Below are 20,685 nucleotides of genomic sequence, written 5' to 3'. Positions count from 1 at the left end.
GTCAAAATTTTTGATATTTGATACTGTATATTAGTCATTCATATAGAAACCTTTATGCTAATATTTTTGAATTCGAGTTGTAATATAAAATTATGTCTACCCGATCCAAAGTTAAATATTGGAGTGGATTCTACTTCTAGGTAAACTTTCATTTGGAAGGTTAGGTTAGTTCATTCCATGTCATGAAATGGGCTGATGACATTGAAACTAGGTATAGGTGCTTCCTTAAGTAATTTTTATAAAAAGGGACAGGAAGACATGATACACTTACTATGCTGATGGAACTACCTAGTTGACGAGGTGCTTGTGTTGGGTCCAGGACTTCTGCACTCAGGGATGCATGCTGAAGTACAACCAGATGAGCAACAACCAGGCCCTACCGGCGGTGAAGGCTGGCTGTGCCGTCTGCAAGGACGAGAAGATCGTGAAGATAGAGGTGCTGCAGGGGTCCAAGACGAACATGCTGTGTAGCGAGCCGTGCTTTGCCGCGTACAAGTTTGTCAACAGCCTGAGTGCAGGTCAGCATCAGCTGGCTCCAGTGAAGTGGTGCAGTAGCGTTATTCTGAACGACCTGGGGTCAGATCCATATCCATGTTTTCCTAAAATCATTTTAGGCAAATGTGAGGATGGTTTCTTTAGATGATTTCTCCTGATTTCCATGAAATATTTTTTTTTTTTAAGTTGGTGGAGTGGTAAACCCTAAATAAATAAAATTGATATTATCAATTTTGGAATTAAATTTGTACACAAATTCCATTTCCTAACTGCATATAATTAAATAGAACTATTGCCTGAATTTAAGTTTATAGGAAATTTAGAAAAGTTGAGACTTGATCGTCATTGCAGGGATGTACTTATCAACGCATGTAGTGTTGATAATGTCATTGTTGTTCAGACTTTGAGCTGCAACGTCCCTCCTCCGCACGCAGTTGTTTTGTTTGCACCAAGAGTGTGTCTTAACTTCCACTTTTCGAGGCAAGCTGTGTAGTTCTTGGATGGGTTTCCCGTCAGTTGCTTTGTGTGCCAAGTGCCTATCTAGTCTCGTGATTATTGTTTAATAAGATTGATAAAGAGTTGATATGTTTTACAGGCATTATGCTCTTGAGGAATGTGAATTTTTTGATGTGATGTGTGTCAGGACACTTTTTTTTAACTGAAAATGGTTGCGGAGGAAGCATACAGAATGTGGAAAATATACTGTTGATAAAAAATATATCTTTAGATGCAACTAACAACTATTTTCTATTGTCAAACTTCCTTCTTTTTCTGTGTTATTACAGACAATAGATGTTTGAATGTTTTTACAAGTCAAATAATCTTTGTTACAATTCGAAATTTTTGGTTTTGGTTTTAAGTATTCAAGATGAAAATTATAGCAACAATAAAATGCTTATGTTTCCTACAGTTTTACATTATCAGCTCTCGGATACATCTTATTAAGTTTTGGAGAGAGTTAGTTTTAACAAGCATTAGAAGGGTAAATAGTTCACAAAAAGAATAACTTATGCAGGGTTTTCAAAAGTGCTCAGCTTTAACCATCAGCCATAAGAAAAAGTATTACTTAAACTTTCCTGACCATGCTTCTTCAGCTGATGCCCTAAGAATAAAATCATTTGTTACTTCAGAACATAACTTTGAGGGGTTTGTGTACCAGAACATAAAAACTTTAAGCATAATATAAAATAATAAGTTTTACTTGAGAGTGTTTTGTTGATGTTTTCATTAATTTCTATATACTGTACAGAAAATTACACTTTTTTTTTTCTTTTTAAATTTCTTGATTAATTTATGATTCTCATTTGTATGTTTGATTACCATCCTACAGATCAATGCGACATGTGCAAGAAGTACTTTGACAAGAGAGAGATTGACAATTTCTCAGTATTTTACGATGATGCACCTCATAACTTCTGCTGCAAGACGTGTATGAATGTTTATATCCTAGCAAACCGCAAAATTGTTCCCTGCACGTGGTGCAAGGTAAGATGCAGTATATATTCTTTTATAGTTTTGTATGATGTGGTTTACTTAAGTGATCATCAGTGAGTTTTTCTAATACTAACACACCATGCCAAGTGATGGCTTTATTATTATTATTATTTTTAATACATTTCAAACTGTTTCGTAGTTCTCGGACACTACTCTCGGTAACAAAACCAAGACTCGGTCATCAAGATGTTGTGTTTCCTTCATAGATTCTGCTCAGTACCATGTCCTTTGATTCCTACGTGAGGCTAATAATTTGTTTACAAGCTCCAGCTAAGTTTTTGTTTTTATTTTGGTTTTTCATAGTCTGCAACTTAATTATTTTGTGTTAAACATTTGTTAATCATGTTTGAGATTGTGTTGAAGGTTTGGTCTTTCCTACCTTCTGTGAATGATTCTTGCAATCGGGAAGTTTGATTTAAATCATTATTGGTGACATATTCCAGTCCAGTTTGCCCTGCATGTCATAGAGGACAGTGGGAACTAATGTCCAAAATAATAATTTAAATATCTCTTTCCTAATTTACATTTTAGAAGGAAACTTTAAAAAATATTATTAAAAATGTTTCTATTTTTTTTTTTTTTGTTGAAAATAATTAATTTCCGTGTTTAAGTTATTTTTTTGAAGTTATACTACTTAGGCAGATTATGAAAAAAAAAAATTACGATCGTAAGCATTATAGGACAAAAATTTACATGAAAAAAAAAGCTACATTCAATTAAAAATATGTGTTTTTAAATCATATACTTTAGTGAATGATATTGAATACTGGTTCATATAATTAAAAACAATTATTGTGAATATTTCTGATATAAATTGTGTTTCTAAATGTTTTTGAGTGTATTTTCAATTGTATTTATATAAGTGATGTATGTTCCCGTACGTGTAATTTATTTGCATTATAAATTATTACATTATTATTTAACATATAATTAAAATTAATAAATTAGATTAACAGCATATTTATTGATTTTCATCATTAATTAGAATTAATCTCAATTCTTTGACTAAGTTAAATTATTTTACATCCATGTTTATAATAATATTGACTACTGAGTGTTTATTTACATTTTTTAGTTAGATTGAATATACACTTAACCAACCATACTTATAAAATCACTCCAGTCATTTTATTTTTTTCATTTATATTAATTATTTGCATAAAAAATTAAAGTATGTAAGTTAAAAATTATGTATATTAATTGTTTTGCTTGTCAAGTAAGTATAACTTCTAATGCACATACATAAATTTGGGCCCTTTTTTTTTAAATATGTTTTATTTGTTGAGTTTATCAATGAATCATTACACTATCTGGGCTGGATGGTTGAAAAAAAAACATAGTGGTGTCTATATATGCTACACACGCATACCGGAGCACCTGGGTAACAATCCTGTTCCAGATATACTGATTTAAATTTTTCATGGTTTTCCTAAATTCCTCCAGAAAAAGCTATGACTTTTTCCTCATGAGGAGTCATGACTGCTTCCTTGCTGTGCTATGACTTTTAATGTTATGTCTATGAGCTGTTAAGTCTAAATTAATAAACAACATACGGACTATGTGCAAAATTAAATTATATTTTTATCTAACTGTTATGTTTTAATTGTATTAAATTAACCAACTAACAGGGCTGTTCCGATACCCCATGCTGGTATTGGATATGAGTATATTCAGCCCTCTGCCCATACCAAGTAACTGCACTAGTATTGGAGGTATTAGAAAAAACATATTCACGACTTTGATTTTTTTGAAATACCTGCTACGTTTGTTTATAATAGTTTTAATAATATTTTTAGTTTTTTTATTTGATCTACCTTGAGTTATTTTAAATATATTTTTTAAAAAGCAAATTTTTAAAATTATCAACTTAGGCACAGTACCAGGTAAGTGATGCACAATTTTTAATAGTTTTGAAATGATATTTATAACATGAGTTTTTCAATTCTTTATTAATATTGTGTGGCTTGTAATTGTAACTGTTGATTATAGTATTAGGTTTCAGTGGTAGTATTGGTTATTGCCTCATTGGGAATCAAAATATTGGGAAAGGAGGTATCGGAACAGTCCCAACAAGTATACATGGGAAAATGTGGCAAAACACCAATCACTAATAAATTTCATAATAGTTAAATATGACTACTGAATAGAAATGGGTGGCTGAATACCCAAACATTAAAGTAGCTGTCTACCCCCCCCAAAAAAATTTTTTTTCAGCCTTATACAAAAAGTTAAGAACCCAAAAAATAAAATTACTTATGTTTGTTGTTTTCTAAAAGTGAAGCCTAAATATTTTAGGGGGTCCTTGGTGGCAGTGGGTGCTTAAAGACCTGTCTACAATCGCAGTGTCCAATCACTGATTGGCCCACGTGACCCTCAGATGTCATGTGTGGTGCGGGCGATGGTGCGAACACATTGGTCAACTTGAACTTCTTGTTCAAATCTGTGTCCTGCGGTAGCAGAGAAGAATGAACTCTCGCGATATTAGCTGTTTCAAAAGTGAAACAGAAAATAATGCACGTTTATTAGTGTTTACTTTTGCCTTTCAGAATAAATATTATTGACCTCTCACAAATTTCACAGGTGAACTATTCAAAACAAGTCATTTACAAAGCATGAAAATAGTAAACAAAAAAATTGAAAAATAATTAGTTTGGTGCTCTATAATTACTGCGCTGTAGGAACTAGCTAATAGTCTATGAAATAATTCCTTATGGAATTATTTTAATCTAAAATTATATGTAATAATTTTTATGAAATTTTTTTTGGTAACTCTAAAATGCCACCAATGGTGGTTCTAATCTATACTTACTTTAGGTTTATTTATAAATTTCTTTATTGACATTACAAGAAAACTAATTTCCTACTCATGACTGGTGGCATTAATTGGGCACCAATCTACCTAATTGCAATCATAAGGATGCAGGAATACCATTTGGTCTGATTCACTATCTAATATTTAAACTAATCTTGATAGTTACAAAACTTATATAACTCAGTGATGCAAATTCCTGCACCAAACTATCGACAATTCACAGTGTTCTTCGTTTACACAAAATTATCCAGTTTTTAAATATAGATAGGTGACAAACAAAATATTTCCAAACTTTATTAACTTATCAAAGGTATATGAAAACTTAGCTAATCTTTTTGGTTACTTTTAAAACAAACAATCTTCCAGTAAAGAAAAACAAATTAAAACTTATTCCAAGCTATGCACAGTCATAGAGCACAATAAATTTAGATTCTTAACAATTACAGGAACCTCTGGCAAATAGTAAATTTATTGCAGCGTAAAAACTAACGTAAGCAAAAATCATATGCATATGCAAAAATTAAACATTTGTTAGCATGAGGTTCCAGGTGTTAATGTAATCATGACATTTTGGGTACTATGTTATCAGTACATTTTAACACTTTCTTACAATTAAACAGAACCCGTTACGTTCTGTTATTTCACACTTTGAAATACCTGAATTGTTCTTATAATATTTATCACAAAACCTGGTAATTGTAGTCCTCCTCACTAAATGGCTCAGCGAGACATTTAGTTATCATCACGGTGACTATTCCAAGGGATGATTTCAACTTGATTAGCTGCAAAAGTGGCACTCTATATTCATGTAGAACACTGCACAATCTTATTGCAGCAAACTGTGTATTCACGAGACTTGGTCATAACATATAGTGCCTCTTGAATGGCTAAGCCTATCAAAAGCATAAAAGTTCATTTTGTAGATTGCTGACGACACCAATTTCATGGTCGTGAAATAATTTTTGGTAGGAACTTGATAATTGCTATCATTTCTTGAGGACACTGCCTATTTCAAATAAACAACTCGTGTAGTAGCACAAAAATCAGTTCAAGTAGCTTTCTTGCTGTGGATGCTTACTGAGCTAGCAGTAAAGTGTCCCTTCAACACCAGTTACTCCGACGAACTTCATTAGTTTCTCTACTCGGAGAAATACTATAAATCCTTTGCAGATTCGACAAGTATATTATAGTATTGTTGTGGTTTTCAGTCAAAATCTTGTTCACACTCATATTATGCATCTTTCAACTCAAAATGAACGAGGACTGACTGTAACATATCCGACTATCTCTGCTATTCCTTCTACTACATTGTTCAAAAGAACAAACTTTCCTCCTCATTACAGAGCAGCTGTTTTCCAAAGAGATTTCATTTACATAACGTACAAATTAAAAGACAAAATTCCAAAACTGCTTTGCTCAAATCAACAATGTGCTGAATTTTAAAGTCCAACTAAACATTTGTAGTCCATAGAGTAAGGAAAACATTTTTTTTTATCATAGTGTATTCAGTACGGTGCCAATACTTGAATTAAACTGTCACAATTTCTGTCTGAGGAATTTGCTTGTAATGTGTATTATAAATAATATTTGTTGTAGCTCTATTCTGTATTAGATAGTTATTTATTAAAATAGAATTTGAGTTTCTTTTTCACCCATGTTATTTCCTACAATGAGCAAATAAAATGTTAGATAAATACTGATCCTATTTGGAAACTGCTTTTAATTTTATTAATTGTTATTGTAAATTAGATTTGAAATAAGTTTTTGTATGACATGAAGATATTGATGTGTGCAGGCTTCAACAGTCCAGTAGAAATGTTCTGATGATGTATTCCTGCTTCTGTTTTTTGATAGGTGAAGAAGTATAACTTTGATATGATAAAACGTGTGACATCTGCTGGACAGTGTCTCATGATGTGCTCGCTGAGTTGCTTGAAGTTGTATTCTGTCTCGATGAGTGCTGTTTCGAACAAGAAGTAAGTGCATTACCAGCTTACATTTGTGCACAACTTGATGCCCATTAAATCATCATGGATATTAGTTTGTGTATTCTGTCATGCTTGAAGAGTGATGATTTTTAATTGATTTTGCTTAGTTGTTTTTATCATCATTAAAAGGGCTCATGTTCCTTTAACTCTATTATGAATTGCTGTGCACATAACCTATTCAATGTACACAGAATTTTCAACAGTGTATCACATGTACATACATAACTTAAAAAAAAAAAAAATTATTAGTACTCTATGCAATTTTTAGAGAATTTTTAATATGTCAGGTTGGCCACCTAATCATAAAGGGAAATCTTGAGTTAGCCTTGAATTAATTGGTGTCAGGCTTGAAATGCCGGAGAAACCCTGTGAATTGTTGAAAGCCATTGGAATTATCTGTTTGTCTAGCAAGTTGGAAATAGCTTAATTGAAAAACTGAAAGCTGTGCATGCAAAACTGTCACATCACTTTCACTGTTACTGTTTCTACCTAACCATTATTCACTCAAAGTTATGACTGCAAACAGATAAAACACCATTTAAAAAATGCTGCATTCAATGAAACGTGATTTGACACGTAAAATACTGGAGGAATTAAATTTATGAAAAACTGTTCGAGTCCTACACTAAATATACCACACCATTGATCATTACTTTTTCTGGCATTAATTAACAATGTAGTGTATTTTTTCTGTTATTGCTAAAAATATGTCCCAGACTTAGGCATAAATTATAGTGAGACTGAGTCTTAATAGACACTGTTTACAAGTCTCCTGCCCTAAGAGTAGATATGCAGTCTAGAACCTAACTACACACCTTTCTTTAGTAGATGCCTATGAAAAAGTGTTGGTCAAAACAGAAGTAAGATTTTTGATTATTATTTTATTTTAGAGAACATTAATCCTTGCCATTTATCAGTCAGCTCTGTGGAAGATGGCTTTCAAACTTTGGTATTGAACCACTGACCACATGGCTGGAAGTCAAGGGAACTGACTTCTAGATCACTCGTACCAGCTTTAGTGACGAAGAACGATGCCCGGTGAATGTCGTTCAGTGAAAAGTTTAGTTCAGGCATCAGAGATCACAGTTCAGGACAAAAATACTTTATTATAATTTGATTACAAGTTAACAATATTGTTCTTCAGTGTAAGATTTCGACACACTTAATTTATATTTGTTCTTAACATTTACACGGTTCCATGAGACTGGGAAAGTCTGAAAAATGGGAAAAACTCAAAGAATTAAAAAATGTTTTTTAAAAACTTGGAAAACACAGGGTAATTGACAATGTCTTAGTTACATGACAGTATTGGTAATTTTTTCATTTACTGTATTATCATAATGTCTCAAAACTGTTATGTACATATTTTAATCATATATGTGGGCTTTCTGTTTATCCGTTTCACTCAAATTAATCAAACATGAGGGATTTGCCTTCAAACCACTGCTTATTATTTGAAGCTCAATCAAATAAGTAGGTACAATGTATTTATTCAAAGTTTTATTAAACAAATATATTAGTTCGTTTTTACACTGGCAGTGTTGGTTGTATAGTGTTGATGCAAATTGTTTTGCAGGAAAATTTTAAAAATTTAATTCTGCATGTTATGTATGTTTATTGAAAAGCTATTGATAATAATGTGAATAATTGTAATGTGTGTGTTATTTTGCTAGACTGATTACACAAGGGAAAATGTTGTGGGGAACAGGGATATTTCAGGTCAATCTGAGGGAAACCCTGATTTAATGAGACCACTTTTATAAACCATGGGAAAACCAGGAATTTGATACTGCCAGGAGAGAGACTACCTTGTATGACTTCAGAACTATGTGCTTGTCATAACTATCTGCGTCAAAATTCAACTTGATAATATCTATAAGTGTTGGGGAAATGAGAGGCTTGTAATAAAAATATGCCCAAAATATCAGTTGTGTGATGTTTGTCACCATAGGGTTACATATTTTGATAATAGCTACATCATTCCATGAATGTGGACTTAAATTTATTGTAATAGGCCCCTTAAGAGGGAGGGGCGGAGGGGGCAAATCCCCAGGGCCCGGTCACTTTTGGAAAAGGGGGGGGGGGGAAGAGTCCAGTTGAGTGTTTTTATATATATATTTTAATGCTTGGGTTTACCCTGACAGGACAACAATTACAAATCTGTTGTTAGAAGAATTTGTAGGAAGCCTTATTACAAGTAAATCAATATTCACAGATGACGTTCAGAGTTATGTGTACAGTAACATTCACAATCTTTAGATATTTTTTAGCAGTATGGTTTGAAAAGTTGTAAATTAAAATGTGATTTGCCCTTCCCTTTCTCCCCCCCCCCCCCTACCCGGGGGGGGGGGGGGCCTTGGTATCTGTTCGTTGCCATGACAGTTGTCCTGTTGGGTCCTTGAAATGTAATATGTGGTAAATTAGGATGGTATCATTCAGCCCACGTGAAGCTCGAGTGTGCAAGCAGATCGGTCGACAGGATGGATCCACGCGGTAGTGAGCAGCGTGTGTACATTTTTTCCCCCCAGGGTGAAGTGCGATATGTGCAGCACCGTGGCCCCTGCACAGTACCACTTGACGATGTCGGACCTGTCCATTCGCAACTTCTGCAACTACAGCTGTGTGATGCAGTTCCAAGGTCAGTCCGGCAACCCTCCGAAACAGCCCGCCTCCTCTTGTCGTCACGTCTCTGAGCATTAGCTCAGGCACTAGGTGCTGATCACGGTTCATCTTAAAAATTATAAAAAAATATATGCAAATGTATATACAAAATTTAAGTATTCCTTTTTCAAAACATTTTCAACACGTTATCATGATTTTTTTTTCTACAGCAAGAATAATTACATCAGTGATGCAATCAATTTAATGAAGATTACTTCAAAATATTAATTGTTCAGTAAGAAAAAAATAATTTAAAATAATTTTTTTAATATATATATCAGAATTCTAGCATCACATCAGGGTGCAAACTCATAAAGCTACTAACTGTCTTAAATTTCGTGATTTATACTCTCTATACATGGTAACAAGTGTGTTTTTCAATGAATTGTATTAATGGTTTTCATATATTTAAATCTAAACATAAAGATTAATTTACGATTGTGGGAAAGCTAAAGTGTCTTTCATGAAACGTCATTCAGTTTGGATAGTTCTGTACGGAAGTAGTGCACAAATATGTAGCCTTTCATGACAGCTGTTTAGTCAATGAAAACATCAGAACTTATGAACCTCTTGCTGTTTTTTTTATAAAGGAATGCATAACAGAGTTCTGGTATGTTCATGTCACATTTTGATATATTATTATATGTACTTGCCTTTTTCTAAATGCTGAATTGTAGTTAGGTACCTACTCATCTTTCGTTGTTAATAATTCACATCAATCACACAACATCCTTGCTCCTTAAAAGTGATCATAGCAGTCTGTTATTGGACTTCATGAAACATTGCATCCAAACACAGAAGATAGTATTTTTCTATCTGATACACCTTGAATAAAGGATAATCTTAAAAATAAGATGGCGCTACTAAAGCATTTTTTTCTCCATCTGTGTCGAAGCATTTTTGTCTATATCCGCGTATGAACCACAACTGAGGGATATTAATCGTGTAACCACGAGAGAGCATTGCGTGGCCGGGGGATTGCTCAGACTGGGTGTCCTTGGGAAATGTTGAAACCTGTTGCAAATTATGTCTACCAAATTTTGTTGTAAGTGTTCATTTACGGAAGTTGTCTAGTGTTAAGTTCAGCAGGTAATTTTTTTTTTTTTTTTTTTTTTTTTTTTTTTGGTGAAAGCAACAGCTGCTCAGTATTTCTGTTTGCAGGAAAAGCTGGGGGCAGTACGTCTTTGCCAGTCATATCTGCGGTTAAGTCTCTGGCTACAACGAATGGAAAACCCTCGCCATTACCCAATAGTGGGGTCAACGCCACTAGGTCTCCCTCGCTCATGAAGGTTAGTTAGTAGTGCTTTTACCCGCGTATGGGTAGCATATTTCGTGCTGATTTTTAGTGAGCGTAAAAATATGTTCTGTGACCCATATGCGAATTTTGGGTTTTAAAAAAAATAATATTTGACTGATTGGTTGAATATGTGTGTAAATAACTAACCTATTTTGGTTTTTAATAAATATAACGCCAAGAGTAAGTATAAATAATTGTTTCATCGAAATATCTCTGCAGTCGCGTGAAGTTCCGTGAACAGCGCAGTTATTGTACGTGTGTCGTGTCTGCCTCATGACTTGTCGCGGTCGCGTTTGCTGTGCTGTAAGGATGAGGAGAGGAGAGGAAAATATAAAAATATACCAGCTGTAGAGAGAAAGAGAGTGAGAGAGAGCAAGAGTGTGTGTGCATGTGTGTGCGTGAGGCCATATGGCAATGTTGACTGTTATCCCTCCTTCTCTTCTTCGTAAATGTCCCGTGAACTGGCACCCACACAAGTAATGCGTCTAACTTGACAGGTGTTCATGATGCAGCTGTGCCCAATCATTATTGCTTTTGAGTGAGATTTCCCACGCTTTCAACTGAACATACAGAGACAAAACTGCAGCCAACGCTGGTGTTTATAAGAGCTCCTTTTATGCGAGTGCTAGTTTTTATAGACGTAACTGACAAAGAGTAGCTTGGCGCCTCTTTCTCTCTCCGAGGAAAAGGGATGGGTAAAAAATATAAAATACAATGGAGGAAAGAGAAACAAGGTTATAATAAACAATTTTTTTAAAAAAAATAACCAACTTCAAAATACACATAAGTAACATAAGTTCACTAACAAGCAAAAAATTAATGTTATATACACCAAATTAATATTTGTTTTTCCGTTTAGTGTAATTAAGAACTTATTTTTTATGTAATTATTGTTTTATAATTTTGAAGTTAAACAAACAGCCGAGTAAAAAAAAAAGTGTGTGTGACAAATATGTTTCATGAAAAATTTGCATGAAATATCGGCGTTGAACTTTTAATCTCATCGCGCCCAAAGAAGTTTCAATTCTTAAGTACACTATAATAGTTATTGATAGTCACTAAATCTCAACGACGGTTTTAAATCAGCTCTAATGCTCGTTAGGAAACAACTGTCGTTAGGAGCACGGCGCAGTGATGGACATGATTTTTAGACATTGTCCGGTAATTAGCTCTGTCGTCATTGCTTTAAGTCTTTATTTATGTTGTGTGTGTTTGCGATAAATAATCAATGCTATATATATATATATATATATATATATATATATATATATATATATATATATATATTACATAGTAAACAAATAGTTCCTATTTAAAATAAATGGAAAAACACAATTAAGTATTATTTTTTGTGTATAAAACCTTTTTTAGTGAACTTATCACTTTTGTGTATTTTTATTTTTTTTTTTAAGTTGTTTATTTTTCATTTTTTATTGATGGGTAGACCTTGTAAAGACACTTTTTGAATGAGGAAACAACTGCTAGTTGAAAATGAAGATGAAAGACGGAAACACTTATTAAAAAAAAATAGAAACTGAAATGCTAAAAGATATAAGAATGACAGTACACAGGAGTGAAATAACAGATTGTCTGTTGTGAGAGTTTATGTTTTAAAGAAATTAAGAAACAAAGGTAAAGAAGTGCGAGATCGTCGCTTTACCATGATAAATGATAGTTTGACAATTGGAGATGTCACCGTTCTCTTAGCTTAGTTTAAATCGCAGGTGACTGGCCAGCAATATAGAGCAGGAATGTGCTAATTGGCTTGGTCAAATTTCAATGGTCTCCTACGAAAATTCAAGAATTATCCATTTACGTCTACAGGAATTTCAAAACAACAAGAAATTTTTTGGTGACATTATGCAACTGCCTTTAGTCAAAGGTCACTGGTGTTATTTTACAACCATATTGTTTTGCAACAGTGTGGCATAAGTTTTCATTTTGCGAGCTGACAATAAATATGTGCCAACAAAATGATAGTGTATTCACTGATCTGTTAAAATTAATTTGCGATTAGGTGAATTACCTAACTACCAATCAGATGCCATTGCTATGTGAATGTCGCAGAATATCTTTAACAGGGGAGTTTTCTGACGGAGTTTGCAGTTTGAATCTTCATGATAACTACAAAGGCTTGCACACCTATTTTATGCCCATGAGATCACACCGTGTGAATATCGGTCTATAATATTTGTGGCAGAACAACAAATGCAAGGGAAGTACCGAGTAAAAAATGTTGGAAGTAGCTCATAAATAAAAGTAATTATGAGAAAATAATAAAAATAGGGGGGTTGTCTGTAAAGTCGGTTTACGGACGATAATTTTACGCGATAACGTCATGAAAAAACATTGATGAAAAATTGCGTACTTTTTTTAATTTAAAAATATTTTTTACATTTTTTTTGCAGATTTAATTTAAATAATTTGTTTGAATGTAATCACGAACAATTAGTTAAAAAGCCCGCCTCAACCTGTTTGATATTATAGAAGATTTTCTCGCACGGTGGTAGGCCGGTTCTTGCACGCTCGGCTCGGGCGGAACGTGACAATTTTTCGGCCGGCGTTCGTCGATTCATAAGACGTTGTCACGTCAAGAAAAGTCGGCACGGCGTGCAGCAAGGGCACGGTCGCGGGTTGAAGCCGGCGTGTGTTCATCAGGCCAACAACAGCGCGGTGCCGGCGGCGCCCGCTCAGGCCCAGCAGAAGGGCACGCAGCCGGCGCCCAGTCCCATCGGCTCCGTGGTGAAGCAGCAGGTCATAGTGAAGCCGCCCGCGCCCAAGCAGATGCGCAACAAGGGGCTCAGCTGCAAGCCCTACACGCACACCAAGGGCGTCGGCTGTCGGCCGCACCCCCTCAGCAAGGAGACCCAGACAGGTGGGTTCCCCCCCCCCTCCCTCAACCTGCTCTGCTGCTCAGTGGTAACTGTTCTGAACTGTTCTATAGAGTAGCCCAATGCTATGCTACCCTTTCAGTAGATGCAGCCCCAGTAGGGAGACTTCATGCCACCGAACAATAACGTGAAACAGTAAAGAATTAATATAATTTGAAAAAAAATATATATATATATATATATAAATTCAGTGTAGTTCTTTGTTAATTAACTGAGTTAATGTAAACCGCTGCAACCTCGACTAAGCAAAATCTCCGATATAAAGGATGTAATGAGAAAATTGTCTTGGTTTTCAGTTGGCCCAGTGGTATCATCTATTTTATGGCGTGATGTATTTCCAGCTTTTCTTTGTATATATTTTTTTGGCTTTTTCTCACAAAATTGTGGCGAATTGTTGAATCATTTCAACCCCACTTGGGTTCGATCACGTAGGTTGCCTAATGCAGGATTGGCAGTTTTTTAAATTAGTGTTTGTTTAAAATAGAGTTTTTCAGGTTGCTATAACATATGTTTATACTCAGATTACGTAGCTCTGCATCACTAAATGTTTTTTTTTTTTTTTAAATGACACAGGAGCTCATGAACCATAGCTGTTTTTTTTTTTTTTTTTTTTTTTTTTTAAATTTGGAACACTTGAATGTTTGTGTTGCAGATGACAGCATAGGCAAGCCCATCCTGATTCCAGTGCCAGTGCCGATCTATGTTCCTGCCCCGATGCACATGTACAGCAATCCGTTCCCTGTTCCTGTGCCGTTCCCGTTGCCAGTGCCTGTCCCCATTTTTATTCCCACCACCAGGAATTCCATGCCGGGCATCATGAAGGAGATAAAGGTTAGTGTGACATTAATACAGCTTCTCCTTTTATCTGCAGGTGTGCGCTGACTTATGATGAACGTTAGTTGTCCAGGTTCTTAACTGGAACGCTGTTGCGAGCTTCCATGTATTTGTATTTGTACGGTCGACATAAAGTAATGTAGCACTTAAAGTAATGATAATCATCACCCAGTCAAAAATTATTCAACTTCAAATTGGTCATCTTTCAATAGCTTAAGACTTATTTCGAGTTAGAAGTTTTTTTGTTATTACAAAGTTGAATAATTTGTGTACCTAATAGTGGGTTGACCTAATCTAAGACAATCTACATATTCATTTACACAAAGCCATTTTTTTTTATGTGGAAACATATTGGCTCTCTCTATACAGCATTTGGTAGGAGCAAGTTCATGACATTGGAACGGAAGTCGATGTGCGAAAATGTGACACAATACACCTGTTCCTACATTTTAAAAACCATTTTAAGATCTGATTTTTTTATGCTCCCAGGGAGATTTTAGTTTCAGTGTATAATAGTAAATACATTAATTCAAAAATTTACTGGTATATTATCTATGCCATCATAATTTATATTTATCTCTACCTCCAAAATTTGATTAATTTTTTTTTAAATTTTAATATGCATTTAAATGTTTTGGCATGTTTTTATAGTTCATTTGTTTTTACTTAGTTTCAAATGTTATTAAGAACTAGTGCAGTACCTATTATTATTATTAATATTATTATTATATTGGGTCTTATTTTAAATCCTACCCTCAGTTGTTACTCATGTGAACAAAATTATTACGTTTAAGATTCATTGCTCCTAGCCTCTTTTGTACGTACCTTTATGCATGTTTTCATGTGTTGATCATGATGTGTGCCATGTTGGTACGGTGAGTGCTAGTTATTCACAGAAACGTGGTGATGTTTGCAGAGAATACAGGAGAAGATCCCCACAGACCCCTTCGAGGCAGAGCTCCTCATGATGGCCGAGATGGTCGCTGGGGAGAAGAAGCCGGAGCTGTCGGACTCGGAGAGTGACGACGGCGGTAACGACGCCGGCGACACCAGCGAAGTAGCGGGTGGTAAGTGTCATCCATAAGGTAAAGAAGGCACAACTGAAAATATTTACAGTAAAACCTTCTTAAGAAAATTTCCAAGGGAGTGGCTTGCTAAATTTTCTTATCAGAATTTTTTTTTTATGTATGAGTATACAACACCCAATAAACATAAAGTGTAAAAAGTAACTGGCTGCTGTATACGACAGAAAGCTGACGGGGGAGGGGGGGGGGGGACTGCCCTGTGAGACAGTGCTGTGTTGTTTATGTTGTTAAATTCTTGCTCTTCTATAACATATATCTAGAGTCAATGTTTTTCGCAATGCGCAAAATCACGAAATTTTCGCCGAAACAACCTTTTTTTCACGAAATTTGCTTATTTGCCAAAAATTCGCAGAAAAGCAACGAAATGTATAGATTTTTGACGATGTAGGTCGACCTTTTGCGATATATATTGAATTGTGTACCAATAATCGATATTTACGTAACTACTAACTTTTGGTTGTTACGAAGTTACAATCGATATTTCAATGTCGCGTTGGTACAAAACAAATGAAAAAAGAAAGTGATGTTCTGTTTACTTGCTTCTCGCGCGTTTTGGAGTAGGTTTTCTTTTGAGCGCTATAGTAGGGTTGTGCGAATGTTCGGTATACCGATACCGAAATCGAAATTTTGCTACTTTCATTTTCGATTTCGGTAAGAATTTCATTTGTCGAAGTTCGTTTTTAGCGAAATATTTCGAGCCAAACGAAAGTTCAATAGCTTACCGAAGTTCGTTTGTTCTAGTTGAAAAAGAAATCGTAATTTAATAAAAATGTACAGTATAATACCGGTACAATAACGTTTCTTATTATAAAGTATATTTCACTTAACGAATTTTTTTTAAGTCCCCGCCAAAAATCGTATCTTCGCCATGCAAAACGGTTTCAGTTTAAAGTACCATTTTCACTATAACGTATAAATTCTACTAGTAGCGTGGCATTACTACACCAAAATTTACTTAAACTGGTAAATAAATTTCCAGCTAAATGATTAATGTAGTGGAACAAAGATACACAAATACCACCGCAACGTATTTTCTAACCTCTAAATTCTCAAAACAAAGTTAACAAACAGTTGCGCGCACAACCATAGATTATACCGTACGTAGTATGCGACGTGAGCAACACAACACCATTCGATACATCGAAAGACGGAGGTTTGAGAGAAGTATTAATTATTTAGACAAAAGTGTTACGCTACGCTAAAAATACTGTTTGATGTCTGTGCCGGGATTGTTTATTGTTATTGTTGAGTTTATTTTCAGGTTACGTTATTTAGACACCGCATTGTATTTGTGCTACGATATGAATGATCCTGGAGATAAAAAGAAACGAAAGCAATTCACGCTTAAGGAAAAATGTGGATATACTCAGAGAACTAGACACGGGGAAAAAAGCAAGTCGCAGTTGCGAATACATATGGCATTGCGGCTCTCCTGTAGCTATTTTTTTATATATATTTTTTTCTCTTTGTAAAAATATGTATGCATGTTTCAGTGCTAAGTACAAAAACTTGAGGTACCTGTAAGTACTTAGCACTGAGATTCTACTGTAATGTCTTTATATGATTTGCTTGTTATTACTAATAATGTAATAACATATGCAAATCATATAAAGACATTAATTAGAAAAAAGATTTCCATTAAGATTAATTTACGTGGTGATGAAAAAAACTCACGTTAATGAAAATACGGTAAAATCATAATTTGAACAAACATGGCAGATAAAGTAAACAAAATTCAACCGTGATTACAGTAGGTCTAGGTATCAAAACAAAATCATGCAATATTTGAAAAATTACCTGATTCATTTGCTTTCAAACAGTAGTGTAGGTACTATATTCATAAAACATACATTCCAGAACTGTTAGTACACTATTTAGTATTTACCGTATACACATAAACAAAGAACGTACCTACTTTTATTCGCGCACAGCCAAACAAAAACATTGTCGTCTGCTTTATTTAAATTTTACATACTCTGACTGGCATATATAATCCTCATAATATACAGCCAATTAGACAAAAAGGTCAACAAGTCACTGCATGTAATGACCACTTGGCAGCAACCATTTGTTATGTTTTGACCATGTCCCTTGCCTAGTTTACAGCTTCCTGAGCTAGCCATGTGTGACAGTGGTGCAAGATGGCGGCCGTTCCGCAGTATTCACGTATTTTTTCATCAGTACCATGCACGTGATAAATATATTATCATAGACTGCGACATTACGACTGTAAAGGAAATAGTCTGTGCGCTGAAAGATCTGGATTGATTCTTGAAATTTACGAGTGACATGGGGCTGTGTTGTGTGGTCTAGGGCAGATGTTGATTTTATTAAATAGTAATATTTATATATACATCAAAAGGTACCAAAATGATTTATGTAATAGAATTTATTACTGAAGAGCAAATTTTGGGGCACTTTTTTTCTTTGTTAATTAAAAAATTTCGCTTAACTTTCGTTAAGAATATATTTATCTCATAGAAAAATTCATTTTCGTTTCACTTTCGCGAAACTTGATAAATTTTCTTTCACTTTCATTTCGTGTGGATAAAGTCACTTTCGCACATCCCTACGCTATAGTATAGATAATTAAAGAACTGTGACCACACAGCCCCTTTTTCTACTCATTTTACACAATTCAATCAAGAGTCCATAAAATGTGTGTGTGTGAAAGAGAGAGAGAGAGAGTGCGTGTGTGCGTGTGTGTGTGTGTGTGTCTGTGTGTATATATAAGTGTGTACAATTATTGAAAAAATAAAGCCTAAAACACAACCAAAACTGTGTTGAAAAATTGGTTTGGTCGCCCCACCCAATTGAATAAAAAATGTTATTGAATAAGAGTAAAAGAAAAGAGTAATATGTTTTCAACAAACTGTCATCAAAACCAGGAGTGATCCACGATCGTGCAAATCCGAGTCGTAATAACTGAAAATAATAACTGAGTCGTAATAACAGAAGAAAATAGAGAGGGTAGCGAGTCCAATAGCAAGCAATATCACACAATGGTTGGCTGTAGGGCACCAGGAGACAGTCGAGAAGACTTGCTGATGCCATGGAACTGTCTTCTGGGGTAGGAGGATGAAGAGGATCAGGCAGGACGGGGGGTTGTTCACTGCATCCCCTGCAGTACAGTCCTGGCCAAGAGAAACGCAGCGCAATGAGCTTCAAACGAATATTCAACCAATTTCCTTCCAATTTTTGACTTTATAACACAAGGTCACGGTTGCCTCAGAAAGGGGTCGTAATAGAGAGATGGCCCTAATAAGCAGGGTGGTAACAGTGGGGGTTGAACTGTGTACTGCTTGTCTTGTTTGGTTGTGTGTCGTGGTGTGCGGAGAGAGGGAGAGCGAGAGAGCGAGAGGGAGTGCGTGTCGCAGGGGAGGGCGCGGCCTCGGCGACGGAGGGCGGCTTCAGCCCCGAGGCGCCCGACACCAGCAACACCTTCGGCGAGGACATGCTGCAGATGGCCCTGAAGATGGCGTCGGAGCTGGAGGAGCCGGCCGTGGACCTGGAGGCCGCCCTCACGCCGTCCACCATCTCCGCCCCGGCCAACCCCGCAGCCGACCACAACGACGGTTAGTCTCGGTCCCCATACAGGGGGAGGACACAGTTCGTCATCACACAGACATTCTGAGTCGTTGCAAAAACAGTTGTAATTTGTCTGCAAACAAGGAAAAATGAAAAAAAAAAGATAGCGAACTATTTTTTTTAATTTTTAATTCCAACATCATTTTTTTTTTCCACGTTGCTTAAAGCAGATGAGGGCAACATTTTATGCTAAAGATACAATCAAAATCATATATCTGGTTGCTCCTAAGAGAGAGAGGGAGAGAAAATAGTTTATCATAAAACTGAAATTCTCAATCATTGAAAAAAAGTTGTAATTTGTCTGCAAATAACGAAAAATAAAAACAAAGATAGCGAACAATCTTTTTTATTTTTAATTAAAGCAGATGAGGGCAACATTTTATGCTTTTTTTTTTTTTTTTTTTTGCGCAGGCTGCCTAGGGGCCGACTATTTGTCTAGAATCATAGTAATATCCTCTTAAGGTGTTCCTACTTAACAATTGCTGTATCTACATAAATATTTATAATGGTTATTTTTAAACCTTATAAACACATTGAAGTTAGAGAAAACATTTCTAGACTATCTTTGACCTTTTGTAAAAACTTGTCATGTTTTATTTGATTTTCTCTTCCGCGATACAACAGAGTCCCTTGTCACTGTGCCAACATTGTCTTATGGTTTGCCAAATAGAACCGTCGATTTCAGCTAATGTACACAGTGCGTATTTTTGTTCAAGATTTTTAATTCACGAATGTAAAGTAGGAATTTGAGACATGACATATTTCAATGCACTAGTAATGAAATACCTAACACTGTGCTATAAGGTTTTATAACCTCAACAACATGACAGCTGAGTCTACCTCGACAAGTGCTTTTAACCGTTCTATTGGCAAATAACCCATTAAGTTTGGGACATAAAACTGTTAACTGCACAGCTTGCACGTACAGGGTGCATACATACATATTAGTATGTTGTGGTTAGTTCCTCTCGTCATTGTGTTGCCTTGTGTCGGGCCTTGCTTCACATTTCGTAGGTTGTCTCTCACTGTCTGGTAGCTTATTTGTTCGTGAACTTACAAGAAGATGTGATACCGTATTTACATGAATAGAGGCCAATCTCGATCGTAAGCTGATGTCCGTTCATCGAAAAACTAAAATTAATTTTTATTCTTTCTCCACGTCAGAATCATTTTCATACACTTTGAAGCTCATTTCTTGTACATCCTTCACCACCAAGCATTCTTCTCGCAGAATATAGATTGGGCTGTTGCACATTAGTTTGTCTGTTTGGCATAATGGATAACTTTGAGTTTGTCATTAATAACTTGAGTTACAGATGTGCCATGTTTTTTGATATGATCACTTATAATTAAGCCTGTGCGAATATCAGTTTTTTAGTTCGAATCGAATTCGAATACGAATACCAAATTATTCTCGAATAGGAATATTGAGTTCGAATAGTTGGAATGAGAATTTAAATCCCATAAAACATGTTACCGTATATACTCGTGTATAGCGCGCCCTTTTTTCCCCTCAAGTAAAGGAAAAAAATAAGGATGC

The 20,685-nt window shown here is 35.2% G+C and overlaps 1 protein-coding gene across 2 annotated transcripts in view; it reads left to right on the top strand.

Moving 5' to 3' along the window:
- LOC134542424 (zinc finger MYM-type protein 3) overlaps positions 1-20,685 on the top strand; it is a 62,862-nt gene that overhangs the window by 12,796 nt on the left and 29,381 nt on the right. For both annotated transcript variants that reach the window (XM_063386645.1, XM_063386646.1), the window contains exons 6-14: positions 320-518; positions 1,826-1,980; positions 6,656-6,777; positions 9,318-9,427; positions 10,612-10,739; positions 13,406-13,622; positions 14,291-14,469; positions 15,389-15,539; positions 18,935-19,132. In XM_063386645.1, coding sequence (XP_063242715.1) covers positions 320-518; positions 1,826-1,980; positions 6,656-6,777; positions 9,318-9,427; positions 10,612-10,739; positions 13,406-13,622; positions 14,291-14,469; positions 15,389-15,539; positions 18,935-19,132 — 1,459 coding nt within the window. The remainder of the gene's footprint in view (positions 1-319; positions 519-1,825; positions 1,981-6,655; positions 6,778-9,317; positions 9,428-10,611; positions 10,740-13,405; positions 13,623-14,290; positions 14,470-15,388; positions 15,540-18,934; positions 19,133-20,685) is intronic.

This window comes from Bacillus rossius, assembly GCF_032445375.1.
Source record: "Bacillus rossius redtenbacheri isolate Brsri chromosome 4 unlocalized genomic scaffold, Brsri_v3 Brsri_v3_scf4_2, whole genome shotgun sequence".
NCBI classification, from domain to species: Eukaryota; Metazoa; Arthropoda; class Insecta; order Phasmatodea; family Bacillidae; genus Bacillus; species Bacillus rossius.
The sequence above is the reverse complement of the archived record's forward strand: the minus strand, read 5'-3'. Positions and strand labels throughout refer to the sequence as shown.